Source organism: Dryobates pubescens, chromosome 18 (genome assembly GCF_014839835.1).
Source record: "Dryobates pubescens isolate bDryPub1 chromosome 18, bDryPub1.pri, whole genome shotgun sequence".
Lineage (NCBI taxonomy): Eukaryota > Metazoa > Chordata > Aves > Piciformes > Picidae > Dryobates > Dryobates pubescens.
The window spans coordinates 8,378,218-8,398,836 of NC_071629.1; the positions used below are offsets into that span (position 1 = coordinate 8,378,218).

Sequence of the window (20,619 nt, forward strand, 5' to 3'; positions counted from 1 at the left end):
GATCTCAACATACTATGTCAATCCACTTCCCTCTACAGCCTGATTCACTCAGAAGTGTTGACCTGTCTCCTGTCCTCTTACCTTTGACTATGCCTTGAGGAATCAGGGATGTTTCTCAAGCAGAACTAAGAGGAGTAGGCACAGCACATCATGCTGCTGCCTGCAGGCAGGCCTTGCCTGTCACATGAATTTTGACACCCTGAGTGCTCTCATGGGATTTTGAGGCCATCCACTACAATACAACTTGTTGGCAGACATAAATACCCATGAACAAAGTATCTGCTTTTTCTTTCCGCTGTTTAGGTCTCAACTTTGTTTTTTCCCACCCAATACAGCTGCAAACAAATTATCTCCATATAACACATTTACTGTGCAATCCCATAGTGTTAGTTGTCCTATGGAAACAATTGCTTCTGGTTACTTGGTGCTGACAAGACAAAGCACACACAGCATTGAAAGATGTGTTGCAGTGGCTAGAAAGATAATGCATGTGACCTCAAAATGTGTCAGCAAATGTTAATGAGATTTGTGGCAGTGCTGTTCCTGAGCTCGTAAGGAAAATAGATTTCTGGTGAAGGGCAGGGCATTTTGCATCTTATGGGGGCAACCTCATGAAAACCTATCCTTGTCTGGGCCAGCAGTAAGGATTCAGCTAACTTGGATGGGCTGTTTCAGTGGCAACTGACTGTTGGAAAAGGTCTTGGAGACCTCACTTTGCTTTCAGCTGAGCTGTGATGAGCTGGAGTAATTCCACCTACTCCATTAAAGTCAGCATGGAGCAAAGGGCAGGATCAAATCCCATTTCAGGCTCAAACTGTGTGTCCTAAATCTGCTTTCAGACAGATTCTTTTTTTTTTTTTTCATATACAACAAGTTAATTTTGGAAGCCTTGAAGCAAGGAATTTGAAGAATATTGTGAGGTGTGGCCACTGCAAGAGAGAGAAAACATTTAGAAATATTTGTCCTTTTGTGGTCATTCACAATTGTATGAATTATACAAAGGCTTTGCACATAATCAGTGCACAAGAGCAGAAATTGAAGTTAAGGTATACAGAGGGAACTAGTTGTAAAGATTGCTTAGAAGCAGCCACAAAGGCAACTATACTGTTGCTTTGGACCAACACTCAATGCTCTGCTTCATGTGTTGCCATGATAGCCTTCCATTTTACGAACAGGAGACGTATTTCGATGCATAAAAAATGCTTTGGCAGAGACACACAAAGACATTTTTTAATTAAAGTATTTTGGATCTTTTCTATCAAATGCCACATTAGAAGAATTCTTACACCCAGCCATCAAAAATTGAAAATGTTAAATGCTATTATAAAATACTTACTATAAAAGTGTCATATATAATATTCATTACACATAAAAAAAGAAATCAGTATGTTTAAGTCAGTTTAATCACAATCATTATGAGGGCTAAAACCTTTTGCAATAAAATCCTAGTAAAATAAAATATTTAGCAGTGCTGTATTTTATCCCTTTTTTTCCCCCCTGCACTTTCAATCTTAATATGAGTGATGAGATTTATCTCTTTTTTTTTTGGTCAACAGTTAACAGAGGATGTGATGTCTGACAAATGGCACAGAGTTGTCACTTAACCCTTGCATAGTCATATTCAACCTTAGTTCATATTTTGAGGAGCAATGTGGATTAGTGTCCCTCACTGCTTGTGTAAAACCATGCATGTCAATAGATGTCCACTGACTTTCCTCCATGGAGTGTCCAGCCACATACTACCTGAGAAGATCTGGTTAAAACATAAGAGACTCTACCGTAATAACTGTATGAATTCATTCTTAACTGCCAGCATTGTTTTGCTTTCATCCTAATGCTAGCTGGGCTTTGTATTATGATCTGTCTGCCTAGACATTAAAGCTGAAGGATTTTCTTGATGGTGTCATTCCTGTTTCAGCTGGAGAAGTTCGGCAAAGCAGTGAATTATGCTGATGCTGCCCTCTCCTTCATCGAGTGCGGGAACGCTATGGAGCGAGATCCATTAGAAGCTAAATCTCCATACACCATGTACTCAGAGACTGTGGAACTCATCAGGTTAATGTCCTTTCTGTGATCATTTTCATAATCTCATTTCAGTCATAATTAGAACCTGCTATGTTTTAAAAAATACCATTTCAACGTATTAATGATTTGTCCAAGGCATCTTCATCTCAGAAGTCATCATAATTAGTTCTTGCCATTTTATTAATGTCATGGAAAATTTATAATTGATGGACACTGCTTTTATAAATTATCCCCTTTAGAGGTTATAATGTGAGTGTTATAATTTGCAATATTCATAAAATTAAAATTGAAATGTAGTGGGTGGAAGTAAAGTATAGTAATTTCACTGTTTGGCAATGACACTTGTCTTTTAAAAGGTGTAGTTTTATAATTCAAAACATTAAAGTGAGTCTATCAGGATTTCTATTACAAACCCTGGTTTTAGAGGTTTATAACATAGCTGTTAAAAAAAATATATATTTAAAAAAAAAAAAAAAGGCTGAAACTTGGCAGTTCAGATCACAGCCAGAAAGGAAGCTTTCTGCATGTATTGCATTAAAAAAGGGTATTTTGTAATGTTAAAGGAATGTGAACCAGCTGAATCAGTTTTAACAGATTTGTGGGCTCGTAGGCTAGGATATGGATAAGAGAGCCTTTACTTACTAATAAAATGTCTGAATTATTATTTTAAAGTCTTCTGCTGTTCCCTATAGCTGTTTCATAGTATAGGCTCTGTAAAAACAGCAGTCTCCTGAGTAACTAAGGGCTTGTTTGCTTTACTTGAACAAACTATCAAAGTGAAATCAAGCAGGATTAAATTTACCTGTAAGCAGAACAGGATTTTTTTTTCCTCTTCACTGTGATACACCTTTGCTGTCCCCAGTGTATGCTGGGAATATCACCATTAAACTCAATGTAATTACTGGGAGTTTGCACTAGAGAAAGAAGAGGAAGCAAATCAGGCCCTATATGTTTGGGTTTTAATATGACAAAGGTGGGGGGTTTTAACATGCAGGTTTTTAACATGCCAGATTAGTGATTAGGGATTGCCAAAAATAATGCATGTTTTACATTTTGAATAAGTAGGCATTTACATAATAAAATGTGTCAAATCATAAGAGGCTCTTACTCTCAGGTAAATAAGATGCCTGTTAAATGTTTTTAAATATGTTTTACATTCTACTCTACATAAAGAAAAGAAGAAAATCTCAGTAGATTACTCAACAACAAGAAGAATTATGTTCACTCAACACTCACAATCCAAGTTAAACCTTTGAGAGCAGAGGATTTAAGAAAAGGAGTTGCCTAGCTCTGCTCTGCTCTGCTGGAACCCTTCCTGCACTCTGACAGTGGACAGTTCAGTACTATGTGTCTTGAACTACAAGTTACAGTTTTATGGCAGGATAAATAGCATTTAAAGAAACATTCTTTAAAGAAGTGGGTGCTTCTTCATAGAAGCCCACATTTGTTTTTATTTTTAATAAAGTCACATGGCACAGCTGAAAATTTTGTTCCCCTCTCCAATAGTCTGTTCAGGAATAGATGAACCAAAAATCTTTGTTCGCTCAAGAGCTGCAGTGCAGGCAACTACTTACCTCAGAGAATGGCAGCCCTAGCTAACAAGTGATGCCTGCAGCTACCCTCCACCCACAGCACTGGTGCTGGATGGAGTCATCTGAGTGTATGGTTGCATCTCAGAGCAACTGTCACTCATCAGCATACACGGCCCCACTGCCTTCCTCTTCCCAGCAGCGCCTTTATCAGCACAGTCCTGCTGCAGGCTACATGATTGATAGATTCTGGTATGGAAGCAGCACCTGAACTGTTTTTGAATTGGCTTTTTATCTGCTTTTGGCTATAGAAGAATCTGAAGGACTTTGTTACAGTAGATTTCCGATTTCTAAATACCTGAAGTTAGAGGAGATTAATTCCACCACCTACCATCAAAGGTAGAGTTTAACGTAGCAACTCTTGTAGGCAGCCAGTGAGAGAGTGATTTGCCCATTTCATTGATGTCAGTGGTTTGACATGGAAAAAAGGTGATTGCCCAGGTGAGCAGCAAGCTGGTACGAGTTCAATAAACTCTACAAACACAATTCTTGTGGGCTACAGTGGGTGCTGAATGTATAAACCAAGCATGTGGCTGTGCATACAGGCTTTAATGTAGCTCCTAATGTTACCATAGATTTTTACTGTAAGATAAGAAAGGAAAGGAGATTTTTCTTGCTTTTACACCTCCCTTCACCAGAAGAAGCATTTTTTCCCTCTGCATTAGCTGTGTCTGCATCAGACACCTATTTGTGAAAGCAAGTCGAGCATCAAAGAGACTGGGAATATCAGGAATCTGACTGTCAAAGGTATTTTGAGCTAATGGTGTTGCTAAAATCCCTGGTGTGACACTGAAAATCCCAAAAAGATATATATATCTTTGTGTTTGATCAGATTAATTCGGTATAACTGGAACAACAATACCAAAGAGCAGGTGAGATAGGACACGGAGGAAGCACATCAGGTGGTGTGCCACAGCTGTAAGCTGGCGGCTGATGATGGGGGTGGTGGGAGGAAGGCAGAGTAAGAGCTGCACTGCTTGCCTGCACTCCATTACCTCCTTGCAAATGAGAACTCATCAAGACTGCCTGGATACCTTAAAACTTTCTTACGCAACGCTGAACCCTATTACTTATTCTAACACAAGTACCTGTGAAATTGCATTAGGGCTCAGAACAATGATTTTATGCAATGAATTGATTTTCAAGAGACTAAATGCATGGAATGGAGTGTGCTCAGTTAAAGAAAAAAGAGAGAGAGAGAGAGGACGTTGGGATACTCAGTCTTTGAACATCCAAATGCAGGACAGCAGCATTTAAGTAAAGAAGGAAGACCATATACACATGACTCATAAAGTAACACACCCAAGAATTAAAAAAGCTGTGAACGTGACCTTTCCTGTATTTAAAACCTTTTCCTATATGAAATGTATTAAAGGCTCTGAAAAAAGCATTTATGAGAAGGATTTTGAAGGTATCATTCGATTCCAAAGTATTATCTGTAAAATCTGATTATATATTACTGTACTCTTCAGTACATATCAGACCAAGATCTTATGCTTCTGTACAACGCTCACCACAAATGCTTGCAGGACTCAGCAAGTGGCTGGATATACTGTCATTGGTATGCCCAAGAATAATTCACCTCATAGGCATAGAAAAGTGGTTAGTAATTTACTTTAGCCCTCCAAATTTTAAGTGATGCTTTCTGTTGAATTTTACATTGATCTCACTGTTGCAGAACAATGTGACCATTAACTGTTGCAGTTGGAGAAGAATGTATGTGGCTGTTACTTTTCAGAGTGTCACTAGTATTCCTAGAAATGTCTTAACTCTCAATTTCTTTTCTCCTCACCTTTCTAACAAGGTATGCAATGAGACTTAAGAATTTCACAGGCTCTTCTGCCACGGAAGGAGACAAGAAATTAGCAGTTTTATGGTAAGTCCCATTGCGACAATGAGAGAAGCAGCTAAAATCTTAAGGAGGACTTTTAAAGTACTGAATTACTTAAGCAGCTTACAGAAGATCATTATTCTTGTTTTCCATTAAACTATTAAAGGATAACAAATGGATTCTTCAGCAGCTGACTAAACATTTATTCTTCTAATTTATACTCTTATCAAGATTGGATTTTAATGCTTTTGACCACTTTTTTTTTTTTTTTAATTTCTCCATTTGCTTACATTTCAAAATCTAACCTCTAGAACAGAAACTGCAAAATATAGGTCAGCATTTTTTTTTTTCCCAGTTTATAGGTTTCATTAAGCAATGGAATTAACATAATCCTTTCCTAATTACCACAGCTACCGATGCTTATCACTTCTCTACTTGAGAATGTTTAAACTAAAGAAGGACCATGCTATGAAGTACTCCAGATCTCTGATGGAATATTTTAAGGTAATCTTTATTGTGCTTAATTTATTGATATGAAATGAAATTCACACCAGCACTGAGAGCTCCCACAGCTATAACTGTGTGACTTTAAAGTCCTACATTTAACTTCACCCTTGGGAAATGCAGGCAAGATGTCTGCCAGGGAACGAGGAAAGAAGTAATTTGAGAGATTTTTGGATTAGTCACCTGATTCAAAGAACTATAAACAATAATTCTGCTAAAATAACATTATTCTCAACATCATGTAATGTTTATGCAGGTTTCTGTAAAGGAAACTGATTCTTTCAAGATTTCAATGTGCGAGTGATTATGAACTGACCCCCACTGAACCGTAATGAAGGAAATTCTTAGGCTTTAGTTGGATTCCAAGTTCAGTGAGATTTGCTGAATCTTATTGCAGACTCAGAGATTTCTCCTTATATTTCTGTGGAGCTTCGAATTGCCTTACCTACAACCTGAGTATTTATCTTTACCTTGAATGGAGCAGAGGTCAGCTGATTGTCATCACTCAGTGGTGTCTTCCTTTACCACATCACATGCTGTTTACCCATGTAAGAATGACAAGTCCTTACCATTCCTAAAATAAGGGAGAAACAGAATCTTTCTTTAGCTCTGCCAGGGTTTTGATATTTATATTTTGCTGGTTAATGCTATTTAAGGCATACACCATATATTGTGCTATAATTGTGTAATTATACAGGTTTGTCAGCCCATCAGTCTTTTTTTGCTGTTTTTGTCAGCCTCTGTGAATTTGTTCCAAGCTTTGACATATTAGCACTGCAAGCCAGTAAAACTTTTGACACTGCAGTCTTAATATTTTCTAGTAATGGTGATAAAATGGTCCTTCTGCTATAAAACTCCAGTACTATCATGCTAGCAACCACCACTTAGTCCTAACTTCCCTGGTGACCTCTATGGGTGTATGTATCTGTAACTTCAGTACTGTTACTACCGATCTTCTGCTCAAATTGAGGCTCTCTTGAAGTCATTAGGCGTGCCTCTGTTGTATTCACAGAGTTTTCAATCAGGGATTTGGACAACAAATTAAATTTGAGTTAGACACAACCTCAGCATTTTCATGAAATGTATTCCATCCACTTCAGATTTTTTCCAGATAAATATGGAATGTCTCTTAAAAACAGGTTATTAGACAAATCATTTGATAAACCTTTTCTTCAGAAAGTAATGGGTTTTGTTTTGTTTTTTTTAAAGAGGAGGCAAGGGAATTCTTTCTTCCCTTAAAACCACTTTACATTCTCTAGATGTGCAAATAGGTACAATGAAGAACATCTCACTACTCCCAGCGTGAGACCATTTTACTGCATCTGCACAGAGAAAATGTCTTTTAATGTAAATGAAAATAAGAGGAAAAAAAAGATGTAAAATGTGATAAAACAGACAAATCAGGAATGCTGGGTCTAGGCATCCAGTTGAAGCTGAGTATTTCAGCTAATTTTACCGTGCCTGTGCTGTGGGCACTGTAACTCATTTGCTTGAAGTAGTGCTTGAGTGTATGCAGATGGAATGTCCAGGAACTTTTTTGTAGTAAAAGCATAAGAGGAGAAAAGAAAAGAATGGGAGCTATTAACTATAGACTAATTTTGTATTTCTGCACAACGTTCTCTCTGCTTACTAGAAAGAATCTGCAATACAAATGACATAGATTAACTATTTGAGATGAGTTGTTATTCAAAATTTTACACCATTTTAACCATGAAAAGCAGCCCACTGTTTACAGCAGGGCTGGAGAGGAATTTTTTTGGCAGGACTGTTTTTCATGCTTTTCCTCACAAATGCCACTTTGTCCAAATTGAAAACATTTGTGGACAGGACTGATGCTGATTAATTTCCAATTAAAAGTTTCAAATTCATATTTCTGATGGTTCAAACCAGAAAATAATCATTTAATCATAACAGTAGTTTGGAAATTTGGAGACAATTCCAAGTAAACTGTATCTAAAACAATACATGTTTGAAATTCAAGGCAAACTTTTTAAAATTAGCAAAACTGGCACATTTGAGGCTGGGGTTGCTTAGCCTGGAGAAGAGGAAGTTCAGGGGAGACCTTATTGCTCTCTACAACTACCTGAAGGGAGGTTGTAGACAGGCGGGGGCTGGTCTCTTCTCCCAGGCAACCAGCACCAGAACAAGAGGACACAGTCTCAGGCTGTGCCAGGGGAGGTTTAGATTGGATGTTAGGAAGAAATTCTTCATAGAGAGAGTGATTGCCCATTGGAATGGACTGCCCAGGGAGGTGGTGGAGTCATCATCACTGGGGGTGTTTAGGAAGAGACTGGATGGGGTGCTTGGTGCCATGGTTTAGTTGATTAGATGGTGTTGGATTATGGGTTGGACATGATGATCTTGAAGGTCTCTTCCAACCTGGTTTATTCTATTCTATTCTATTTGAGATTTTTTTTTAATGTTTTTGTACATGTGTTGCCAATGGACACTGGAAAAAAAATATTTCAAGTATTTTCATTGTCAAACAACTACCTCCAATGGAAATGTATTTTAATCTTGACAGATCTTGACTCCAGATACTGTTGAGAACACTCCCCAGATAATAGAAACTAACATCAGAGTTGCTTTTTCATTTCTGAAGATTTCACAGGGGAGATTAGGATCTCCCTCCTTCTTACATACGAGTGGGAAGCAAAAATATACAGTATGTATATTCTGTACTGCAAAACACTCCAATTCATGCTCACACCTTTAATAAAACACTGTGACATGCTTTATAGGAACATACAAGCAAGGCCAGTATCATATTTTAGGCAGTGTTTTCTTCTTTGGTCAATACTTCTTGGCAAGTGTAACTGTGTTCTAGAAGTCAAGGTAAGATTATGCTCCCAGAGTCAGCTGCATGACCTTGGGCCATGCCCTGGGTGGCTTTGTGCTGCACTACGTCTCTGTGCCTCATACGCAAAATAGTGATTACAGTAACCAGATGAATCTTGTGATAATGACAGTAATACTTTGCAGAGAACTTGTAAAATTTGATAGAATTTTCACTGTGCATGCTGACTTTTTTTCTTCAGCTGTGGTGCTACCACAATTTACAGCAATAAGATACCAGCCTGTCTGAGCAAGAGTGGAAAAATCTGGGCTTTATTGTTGCTGGGTAATCTTTTTGTGCAAGTAAAATACATTAAAACAAGGAGGTTATTACTGGTTTTACTTTTGCTACTATCTGAATCCCAAGCCACCTTCCCTAGCGATTTGGGAGGGATTAACTTCATTTAGGCATCAACCCAAATTATTTTGTGTTTGTATTAAAAGATTACAGGTCCCCCTAAATATAAGAAGTGATTTGCACTCTGAGAAAGTTATTTTGTAAGATAAGTTTCAGCAGTAATTAAACCACTTCTTTGTAAACTACATCTGCTTTTACTGGAACTTTACTGTATTACCTCTTTCATCAAGTGACTTTCAGGCTAGTAGTCGGAATCTACCCATAATCCAACATCCGTTTAATTATGGGACTGATGTGCAGAGCTGTTCTGCTACATGTAGCTCCTGTAACAAAAACAGGGAGTGCTGAGTGTTGTGTCATCAATATTCATCTGCATTTATTTACATTTTTATTTTGTGCTTACAGAACTCTTCAAAAGCCTCACAGGCCCCCTCACCTTGGGGCGGCAATGGAAAGTGAGTATTTTCTGCTGAGTACTTCTGTGTGGGAGCAAGTGGTTCAAAGAAGTGGGGGGAAATGTTTTGGTGTCTCTGAAGGAAAAGGTTAGACCATGACTCAGTGGTTTGGGAGCTACAAGTATGTTTCAAATATGTGGCAGGTAGAAAATATTCTTTCTGGCTATAGAATTGATCATAGCTGCCTTGGGTTTGTGGGGATGAAGAACTCCCACTGGACTAAATCAGTTACCCGTGTGAGCCATCTGCTGTGGGTAGGAAGGAAGAGCTGAAACACAGCTTCATCTTTGTGCAAAGCCCTGTTAAGTCTAAAATCAGCTATGGTGGGTCTATGCTTGTCTTCGACAACTTGCTTCTCAAGCCAAATGAAAGCCATAAAAATATCTGTTAATTATCTAGCAAGTGCCATGTCATTTCAGGAAGCCAAAGTAAAGTTAGCCTTCATTGCAATGATTTTTCAATGATTTGTTCAGTAATGAAAGGCCAATGAATATTTCATTGATATATGGTAAGTGCTGTTTAATAAAACTGAAAGCATAATAGTGGTGAAAATGTGAAGGCACTTAGTCAACCAATTATTAGTGGCTTTGTGCTAATGTTAAAACACCCTAGCCTCAGCTATGAAGTCAGGGTAATGCAGTTATGATATGCTGTTCAATGAAGGTGCCTTGCTGCTGCAATCTTTCCTTTATCTTGCCATTTCTATTGCCACTTGGCACGTTTCTCCTGCTCCTTTCTCCTGACCGTGCATACAGATAGAGGTAAAGCAAAGACTTTATCTTTCTTTCCTTCTTTGTTTGAGTAGGCTGAATTCTAAGTGAAAATCAGTGGTCTCTTTCTGGTGGTTCATAAGAAGAAATGATTATTAGACACTCCAAGGAAACAAAGCATTAAAACTGTAGAAGGGGTCAGAGGTTAGCCCACAAAGAATTAAATTTTCAGACAGACTTTGTTCTCAGTCACTGCAAACTCAAAAATTTCAACATTATGCCTAAAGGAAAATATTGTCTTAGCTAATTCAAAATATTTTGGGGTATGTGTGTATATATATATATATATATGTACACACGTACCAAATACACATTCAAGTATTTTTAATATGTGTGTGTACATAGAGGTCTAAGTATAGATTATAACAAACTGAACTGATGAAATACAACATGACTTTAAATAAAAGCTGAAAAGATATTTTAACATTGGGAAAGCAAGTACTAAATTAAATTATTCAATATGTGCCAGTTTTTCGAGGCATTTAAATGTCAGTGAAACCTTGAATTGCAATGAAAACACAGTAAGTTTTACATGAAGTTTCAGTGCAGAAATAGACTACTAGAGCAGTACACATCTGTTCTTTCCTAAGTGCCTTATACCTAAAACTCACATGGAGCCAAAGTTGTCCTTTGATTCCTGTCTTACAATAGATCCCTATGAGGTCTGTGCTCTGCAGGTGCTGGCATCTCCCTTGCTATTCAAAGGAGTTGATTAGGTGCCCAGGATTTAGAATCACTGGATTTTCACTTTAAGTGAAAATTCCTATCTGGCCACAAGGTAGGCACAGAAATTCAGCATTTAGGTCAGTATCACTTCTAGCATAACACCCAGCTGATCAGTCTCTTCCCACTAGCTTTGGAGGTAAGGAAATAAACCCCTGAAAGTTAACATGTCTGGTTTTTATTCAGAGAAGGAATCACTTGACATGTAAGAGTTACTGAATATGACTCATTATAATGGTGTTGCGACACCTGTGATCCAGCACACAAAGACCACAGTCCACACTCAAGTCTTCCATTCCTTCTTGTCTGGAGTCGCAGAAGTCTCTTCCAACCTTAGTGATACTGAATACTGAAAGAAAAGCTCTCCAGCTGGCTGAGAGCTGCCATGTACCTTAGGTGTCTCCTGGTGGTACTAAGGATTGTCACAGACCTGGTTGCTGCCACTGGCAGTTTGTGTTTGGCCTTCCCCAGGACTACTCCCTGTACAGTTTCCTCTTAATTCCTTGCAAATTTGTACCAGATGGGAAGAGAAGTTGCACACCACAGAGGAGAGACCAAACATGATCAGGATATGGCACCACTGGAGATGAATAAGCAGCCTAGTTCAGAATGGAGAGACAGCAGGGTGTTCTTAAATCTATTTTTTTTTTTGAACAAGGCAAAACATCCATTGCCATGAAGTGTAGTCTGCTCAGGATCTCAAGCCATCAAAAATCTCAGCTTGACTTATTGGAATTTCTGGCCACTTTTGTTTGAAAGGGTTGTGAACCTCTGCAAAGTTGGCCTGAGTTCCAGGCTGGCAATGAAACAAATTTTCCCTGGTTTCATTACAGAAATGTTTCCCACCTCTAGCGACAGAAAGCAGAAAATAGAGAGATTTAATAGACTCACCACAGTAATAATGGCTGTGCACAACAGGGTAAATCCAATGAACAATGTGCTTTATTTGGCAGAAGTGCGTCAGCTTGTTGTAAGTGGCTCTAACAAAATACTCCTGGTCTCCTCAGATACTTATGATTTTTAACTGCTCCCAGAACAAATCTAGTATAGTTCATCTCTTCTGTGCATTAAAGACACTGTGGCATGTCAAGTAACCAGGATGTTCTGAGACTTAAAAATAAAACGTTTCTGCCATAGGATGTGCTTAACTATAACACATCAGCTGTGTAAAAAGCAACTGGCTGCTGAATTAACGTGGTCTCTAGCTCTGGAACAAAAGATGTCTCACAGGAGCCTGTTGTTGAGCACAGATAATAGCAAGGCACTGCTGGAAAATCTGCAGCAAAAGCTGTTACCATAAATGTCTGTCAGCCCAAGGCTGTGCCGTGGTGTCAATCTATCCTACAGCACCTGCAAGATACCAGCACTGCAGGTCTGTGACCACACTTCATGTTCAGGACTATGCACTAGCAACTGTGTTGTCACTAGCAAACATGAAGGGCCAGAAGGAGGATGGGAAGAACTGCAAAACCTGACCTCAGTGCCAGGGAACAATTACTGAGTCAATCATCTTAAGTGTCATCATGCAGCTCATACAGGAAAACCGGGAGATCAAGCCCAGTCAGCATGGGTTTATGAAAAGCAGATCCTGCTTGACTAACCTGATACCCTTCTATGACAAGGTGACCTCCTTAGTGGGTGAGTTTTGTCTACCTAGACTTTAGGAAAGCCTGTTTCTCACAGCATTTTGCTGGAGACACTGGCTGCTCATGATTTAGGCATGCACTTTGCTGGATACAATATTGACAGATGGCTGGGCCCAAACAGTTGTGGTGAATGGAGATAAATCCAGTTAGTGGCTGGTGTTCCACAGGGCTCAGTGTTGGGGCCAATGCTGTCTAATATCTTTACCAGTGATCTCTATGAGGGAACAGAGTGCCTCCACAATAAGTTTGCAGATGACACCAAGTTGGATGGGAGTGTTGATCTGCTTGAGGGTAGGGAGGCTCTGCAGAGGGATCTGCACAGACTGGATTTATGGGCTGAGGCCAGTGGTATGAGGTTCAAGAGCAAATGCTGGGTCCTGCACTTGGGTCACAACAACCTCATGCAACACTACAGGCTTGGGGCAGAGTGGCTGGAAAGTTGCCTGACAGAAAATGACCTGGAGGTGGTGGTTGACAGATGGCTTAATATGAGCCAGCAGTGTGCTCAGGTGGCCAAAAGTGCCAATAGCATCCTGGCTTGTATCAAAAACAGTGTGGCCAGCAGGCCCTGGGAAGTGATTGTCCCCCTGTACTTGGCACTGGTGAGGATGCACCTCAAAATACTGTGTTCAGTTTTGGGCCCCTCACTATAAGAAGGGCATTGAGGTGCTGGAGCAACAAAGCTGGTGAAGAGTGTAGAGAAGTCGTCTTATGAGAAGTGGCTGAGGGAACTGGGATTGTTCAGGCTGGAGAAGAGAAGGCTCGGGGGACATTGTATCGCTCTCTACCTGAAAGGAGGTTGTAGTGAGGTCAGGTCTCAGTCTGTTCTCCCAAGTAGCAAGGACAAGAGGAAGCAGACCCGAGGGGAGGCTTAAATTGGACATTAGGAAAGATTTCTTCAGGAAAAAGGTTGTCAAGCCCTGAAACAGACTGCCCAGGGAAGTGATGGAGTCACCATCCTCGGAGGCATTTAAAAGATATGTAGATGTGGTGCTTAGGGACATGGCTTAGTGGTGGGCTCAGCAGTGTTAGGCTAGTGGTTGGACTTCATGATCTTAAAGGATCTTTTCCAACCTAAACAATTTTATGATTGTATGATTCTGCAAATTTTCCAAGAGAGTAGCTGTCTGTAGGAGTGCAGTGCTGCACAGCTCCAAACATGGGCGTGCTGTGCTGACCTCCACACTGCCTGCAGCCAGCAGGCGATTCCTAATTGCCAGGCTTAGAATTAAAGGAAAATCTATATTGGAACATTAGTGCTGCACTAAGTAGGTAACTTAAAACACTGTTCTCTGCAAAACTGTGTGGACAAACTGCAGGCAATTAGAAACAAATCTCCATAGCCAATCATCAAGAATCCTATAGAGATATTCATAATCCTACAGTACCCTCAGCTCCTAATACTGCTCTGCAGGGTGCTTTTAAGACTTGCACTTTACTTGTTGTGGTGACTGTATTTGGAGCAAACTGTCATTGTGATTCCACAAAATGCTTTGATAATAAGCCAATATTGCACACTGAGTGTTTTCTAACTGCCATTGCAGCTTCTGGTAGCAGGTAGAAAAATCATTACAGCTATGAGATACTTCTGTCTCTGAAAGACTGCTCTATGATAGATTTTTATTTTTCTTAATAACAGATTCATTTATAGGGAGAATTAAATCCCTTTTTATTTTCAATCATTCCCAGTTTATAAGCTTTCCTTTCTCATAAAACCAGGAGATACTGCTACACATTTGCCCAGACTGGGGTGCAGTCAGGTGCATTTAGACAAGTGCATTTAAGATGGCAATGAAGTGGTGTGTGTGAAAGGGACTCATAACTCCTTTTACCTTTTGCAGGAGCACAGAAACACCATCGCCCATGTCCCTGAGCCCATCCCCTGTCAGCTCTGCTGGAAGCAGTGCAGGGACCGCTGGTTCCTCCTCAGCAGGGACCATCACCATCCCTCAGCGCATCCACCACATGGCTGCCAGCCACGTCAACATCACCAACAACGTCCTGCGGAGCTATGAGCATTGGGACATGGCTGACAAGCTGACTAAGGAGAACAAAGGTGCCCCCCTCTGCTGCTTCTCTGTCCCCTTTGGTTTATCTGCTTTAGCTTGCTTTCTGTTCTTGTAGATGGTGTGGGCATGGGACTCAGAACCACCACATCTAAGAGCACAACTGTGACAGCTTGAGCAAACAGAGCAAATCTGCTTGCTGGTCACTGTAGCCAATGCGTATCTTCTCTTGTCAAGCACAGAGGGGGATGTGTAACACACGCTGAACATGGGGTTATCTGAGCAGCTGGCAAATAATTTAGTGAACATGAGCCCCAAGTGATGAGAGCTTTGGAGTCTGCAAATTCTTTCACAGTTTCAGCTTCTCATAGAGCACGGAGGTTATTTTCAGAGTACTCTGTCAACAGGTTTAAGATTATTAAAATGCTTTCTAGGATAATAAGCAAACATTAGATGTTATGTTTATGCAGGGAGTCCTATTAGATGTCCACTGAAAGCCATGACCTTGACTCTTCTATGGTTGGATTGCAAATCTGCATGTTTATCCCTAAAAACAAAATTTAAATCTTTACTACAGTTGTTTGAAAGGAATTTTGGCAAGCAGTTTGTGACTGGTTTATGTCGAGCATAGTGAAGTGGCTCAGATGTAACTGAAGGACAAATCTGGCCTATTGTTGGTCAGCTGTGAACTTCCCCGTGATAATGTAATTATTCAGACTCCAGCTTTGGGCTTAAACAAATCATAGACAAAGCTTTCTTTTGACACTAGAGGTGCAGAACCTAAGTGGGAGATATTCTTACCATGAATTGGCTCATTCTCTTAAATTATGCTGCAATTTCAGATGGCTGACTTTTCCTGACAAATGTTCTCACTCTATGCAGCTTGATCTTTCTCCCATTAATGTCAGTGGCAAATTTCCACTGATTTAGAGAAACTAAGCTTGAGATTTATAGAGTTTTATGTCTGAATGATGGGTCATAATGATCTATCCCTGGATGAGGAACAATAATAGAAGTTCTGTCCAGTCCTCCCCACTGCTTCTTGTCTTTGTTCGCACTGGTTAATTTAGTAGCAGTGCAGTCATTTTGGATTTTTTCCATAGCTGCATTCATTTTCACAAAATGTGAAAGTGATTCCCTGTCAAATGTACTGCAGAACGTTACAGTGGGAATGCAGAAGGATGCTCTGATAGGAGAAAGGGATGGCGATAATCTCGTAATTAGCCCTGTGCGTTGTGGAGTTGTTAAACGTTCTACTTGGTATTGAATCAAAATAGCTCAGGCATTCAGCCAGCAGACAGAAAATGTTCCCAGCCACTGCTGTTATCAGTCCTCAAGCTGGATGAGAAAAAGCCTGCTGACTCTTTCTGTGTTCCCCCCCTACACTCGTCTTTGTTCTTGTTCTGATTTACAATCAAATAAACCCAGTTCTGCAAAGCCATGTAGGAACAATCTTTATTCAGATGAGCAGTCCTTTTGACTTTAGTAGGACTGGATGTATGAGTAAGGGTTTCTCACATGAACAAGACATCTAGGGTTGTGCCCTGTTCTTTCATATCTTGTTTCACAAACTGCAGCCATGTTACAGGGGATGGAAAGTTCACACTACTTCAAAGTTAATTTAAATACTATAAACCATTGGAGAGAGACGTGAGTTAAATACATGCAGTAGCATATCTGTCTTTACATTTTTGCCTGGAAGTATACTTTATTTCCATTTAAATGCTCAGTTAGTAGTAAGTTGCATGCTTGAACACAAATAAACTTCAATTTGTTTGTTTGGGTTGGGTTTTTGTTTGGTTTTTTGTTGTTTTGTTGGGGTTTTTTTGTGGTCAGCTCTTATTGTTTCTGTTCTTTCCTGCATTACAGGGAGTGTCTTGCCCAAGAGCATGGCCCTGATGAGCTAATAGAGAAGGGTATAAAAATGTGGCCCCATGATTGTAATGTCTAATAGATTTTACCTCAGGGTCTTATTACTGTCATAGATGTTTCTTAGGTCATGCCCATACAGACACAAGAAATTTTTTCTGTGTTGTAGGAGCTGCGCAGCCTCTCCTTGTCCATGGCTGTCAGCTTAGGTTTTGTGCTCCTCTGAGTATGCCTGCACACTCCCAGTTTGGACTTGACTCATGTCCAACTGGCTCAGAGCAGGAGACAGAAGCCTTTCTTGTCAGCCTGACAAAAGATGTGCCATTAAAATAAAAAGGCATAGCATGAGGGAGAAGAGCAGAACTGTGACCTGCCAAGCTGATCTGATTTGAAAAGGAAAGTGGGAACATCCTGCCATGTAGCTCCAGATGAGTCTCCCCTGGTCAGTAGTTTGCAGTGTGTGGAAGAGTAGGAGGAATTTGTCATCAACTCTGCACCTGTAGCAAGCCAGGCTAAACTGCAGTCTGGATCACCGTAGAGACTTGTCCACCCTGTATAACGTCAAACTCTCAGCTGACTTTGCAAAATCAAGTAATTTTTTACACTTCCAAAGTTAGCAGCAGTTTTTCCCCACAGCAGAAAACGATCAGCTCAGGAGTGACAAAGGCCTCTGCTTTCACTAACACATCTAATAAGTGGCTTCAGTGCTTGTAGCTTTTGCAAGAAATATTAAGCTGAAATAAGGCTTTAAGGTGAGTTCTCAGTGGTTAAAGCAATTATTAATTATTTGAGCCTAGAATGAGATCACTAGAATGTGAGCAAGACAGTGCATTATTCCACTTCTAAATGCATTGATTCTACACTGGAGGAGGGGAATAAAAGACAGAGGAAGGAAGATTAAAAGTAACTGCTGGCTGCAGCACCTTAACGTTAGCAACTGGTGATAGCCCTAAGCTTTCATTATGCTTGCCTCCAGCCAAATCACTTTGTGCTGTGATACTGCTGTAGCTCCCAAGCTGACCAGGGTCAGACTGTCAATACTTGGATAGAAGACCTCAAAGCGGTACTTAACTTGCTGAAGAAAGTACTGATAATGATTTTGCACCCTGCATCTGCTCGCCTGAATTGCAGGCAAGACAGCGTCAGCTGGCTGAGTGCCCAGCACTGGCTTTTAGACAGGGTGAGAACGTAAGGGCTCAGACACTGGTTATTGTGATTGCTGGTTGTTATCTGAGCTCTGAGGGCCTTTCACTGAGAGTGGGCTCCCACTTGCCTAAATACAGTGTAAGTGTTGTATATGTGGGAAAGCCTGCACACCAGTGCAGAGCGAAAAGACAAGCTGTGGGAGAACAGAGGACACAGTCCAGTTCTCCACTGAAAGCAATTAGGAAAGGTCTGTTGGCCCTAACAGGATTAGTCTTTCACCTAAAGAGCATCTAACGCATGGCATAAAGTAAACTGGTGCATTGCTTCCTAGCTATGGTTCTCTGTTTAGTGACCTCCTGTTAACCCTTCTCAGCACCAGATCCCGATGGCCTTACCTGTCTTTCCTTTTCCCTTATAGGTTCCCATCTCCTAGGTGCTATTTTCCTGCTATGTTCCCTCTCTCCTCTTCCTTCTTCCCTTCCACCTCATAAGTGTCTTCTGGGGCCTGCAGCTGCAGCAGGAAGATGGGCCAAAACTGGTTCAGTGGCATTAACAGAAATTGGAGGGTGGGGAAAAAAAGAAAGCATGGTCTCCTACAAGATCCAGACTAACTCCTTGTGCCCAGGAGAGGGTACATCATGGAAAAGGAAATACCACAGTTCATTGCCAGCTATTTGAATCATGCAGTCAGCAAATCTCTTCTCACAGGAAGACACAGGAAGACTATTGGCAACCACTCCTACCATGTTGTGGTTGACTTCCAGCATGGATAATCTAATTTGGGCTATTTAAACATATAGTTGCCTTTGCTGAAATTCTTTCCTATTGACCATGTGCTCATGTGTACAATATTTTGAGAACTTCTAATTGCACGGCTGCTACTGAGTGGGAAATCACAGTATGCCATACATGTATTTCTGTACCACTGCCCAAAACAATAACTTCTGATTCTTCTGTATTGCAGAATTCTTTGTAGACCTGGACTCAGTGATGGGACCATTGACACAACACAGTAGTATGACCAATCTGGTTCGTTACGTTCGCCAAGGACTCCACTGGCTCCGCATTGAGGCTCATTTGTTGTAGTGACTGCTGCCCTGTTCATAACATCCCCATTCTTCTACCTCTACCAGCGCAGAGACGATCACTGGTGGAACTCCACTCATTTCTGGAAGTTTATTCATGTAACTTCATTTTTATTGCCTTTTTTAATATCCTATCTATTGGAAGTAGAAGTGACCATAAATGGAACTTATGACTCAAGAGCAGTATGTGTTGTACCATCTAATCATTTTCAACAATTTTCTATGCCTTGTGTCTCCTGGATCCTGCCATCCTTATGTGCTTTATGGAACGGTACATTCCCTGCAGTATTGTTTTAAGTCCATGCTGCCTTCAAGTGAAAACAAAAAGCACTTTGAGAAGATATGGATTCCTGAGAAATAGTACAAAGCGTCTTAAATATTTGAGGGTATATATGAGAAGTCCCTTTTGAAATAAATTAGTAGAATTTATAGCTATTCATTCAAAATCATCTTCTGAACCTGAACCAAGGGTTTTTGATGCATAATTCTGGCATCATTACCTGACACAGTACATTCCTAAGATTTCATACTTCCTATAGGCTTAATCTCTAAAAGAGAACATTGAATATCTTACAGATACATGATGTAAGATCACCAAAGGTGTTAAAGAGGTAAAAGGTTGAAGGAATGCCTCATTAAAGAATGATGACACACTATGCAATGAGGTTTTCGTATTCCATTCTTCCTGTTTATTGTTGGCTTAATAATTTCAGTAGGCAGCAGAATTTATTGCAGTTTTTAGGCAATTTCACCATATTAGCTTTCATAGTCTTATCTACCATTCCTATACTAAATCTGTGAATTTTCTTTCAGTTTTACTGTTTAGTCTCAAACAAATACTCATCCAAGATTTTTCTTCATAGGACAATCTCTCCTTGCATAGTGACTCAGTGAAAGCAGACTTTAACAGGACCGCTACACTCTAAGCATTGATATTGTATGTAGAAGTCCATTAATAAGTGTATGCAAATTCTTCACCAAACTCTCTAGAAGTTTAACTAACCAGCTACTGTTGAAACATTATAATTCCATGTGGCATCGATTTTCACCTGTTTTGTTCATTTCAGAGCGTTAGAAACGATCAGTATTACCTTGCTATCTTGAAAACAATGTTAAATTAAATAAAAAGACCAGATTTACCCAAAAGCAATATAACATTTGTTTAATAATGGCCATGAATAATTCAGTCAGATTACCTGTTTTCCAAGCTCTGCATCTGTTTACTCATGCTGTCATGTTTTGGACCATTCCTCTAATGCGTGAATAATAATGAGACAATTCAGATAAAATTTCAAAGCAATTGTGAATAAATTACCACCATTTCACATTTGCTCTTTCCTCTTCTTTTTTCCCCCCCCCCCCGCCCTGTTACAAACCGCACTGCTCTTCTGGTGCCGCTGCAAGAAGCGCCGGTGCCTGAAACAAAACAAAATGAATTTCTATCAATAATTCACAAGACTTTAAATGGTCTCATCTCATTCTTGGTGTAACGCCTGCGTACCTTACTGAACTGTAAATTCCATTTCTATAAACAGAAAATGCTCATCGCAATGTAAATAGTATCCTGTCTCATCTCATTGAAATAATACAATATGTGTATTAAATGCCATCCAGATATTAGTTAATTGCAATTACCTTCTGCTATATAATCCTGTATATCCTTTAATCTGGTGAGTTATTGGATTCTACTCACTGGGTTGCGACCAGATAAATAGGACAAATTTGCATTTAAAAGGTTCAGACTGTTGTGATTTTTAGAGCAGGCCTTGGATATTTG

The 20,619-nt window shown here is 39.9% G+C and overlaps 1 protein-coding gene across 1 annotated transcript in view; it reads left to right on the forward strand.

Annotated features, from left to right (window-relative positions):
• The window catches only part of AFF2 (ALF transcription elongation factor 2), a 336,221-nt gene extending 316,026 nt beyond the window's left edge, over positions 1 to 20,195 (forward strand). Inside the window, exons 16-21 of the mRNA XM_054169740.1 lie at positions 1,919 to 2,055; positions 5,419 to 5,490; positions 5,856 to 5,949; positions 9,548 to 9,597; positions 14,578 to 14,792; positions 18,722 to 20,195. Coding sequence (XP_054025715.1) covers positions 1,919 to 2,055; positions 5,419 to 5,490; positions 5,856 to 5,949; positions 9,548 to 9,597; positions 14,578 to 14,792; positions 18,722 to 18,843 — 690 coding nt within the window. The 3' untranslated portion in view covers positions 18,844 to 20,195. The remainder of the gene's footprint in view (positions 1 to 1,918; positions 2,056 to 5,418; positions 5,491 to 5,855; positions 5,950 to 9,547; positions 9,598 to 14,577; positions 14,793 to 18,721) is intronic.
• The last annotated feature ends 424 nt before the right edge of the window (positions 20,196 to 20,619 follow it).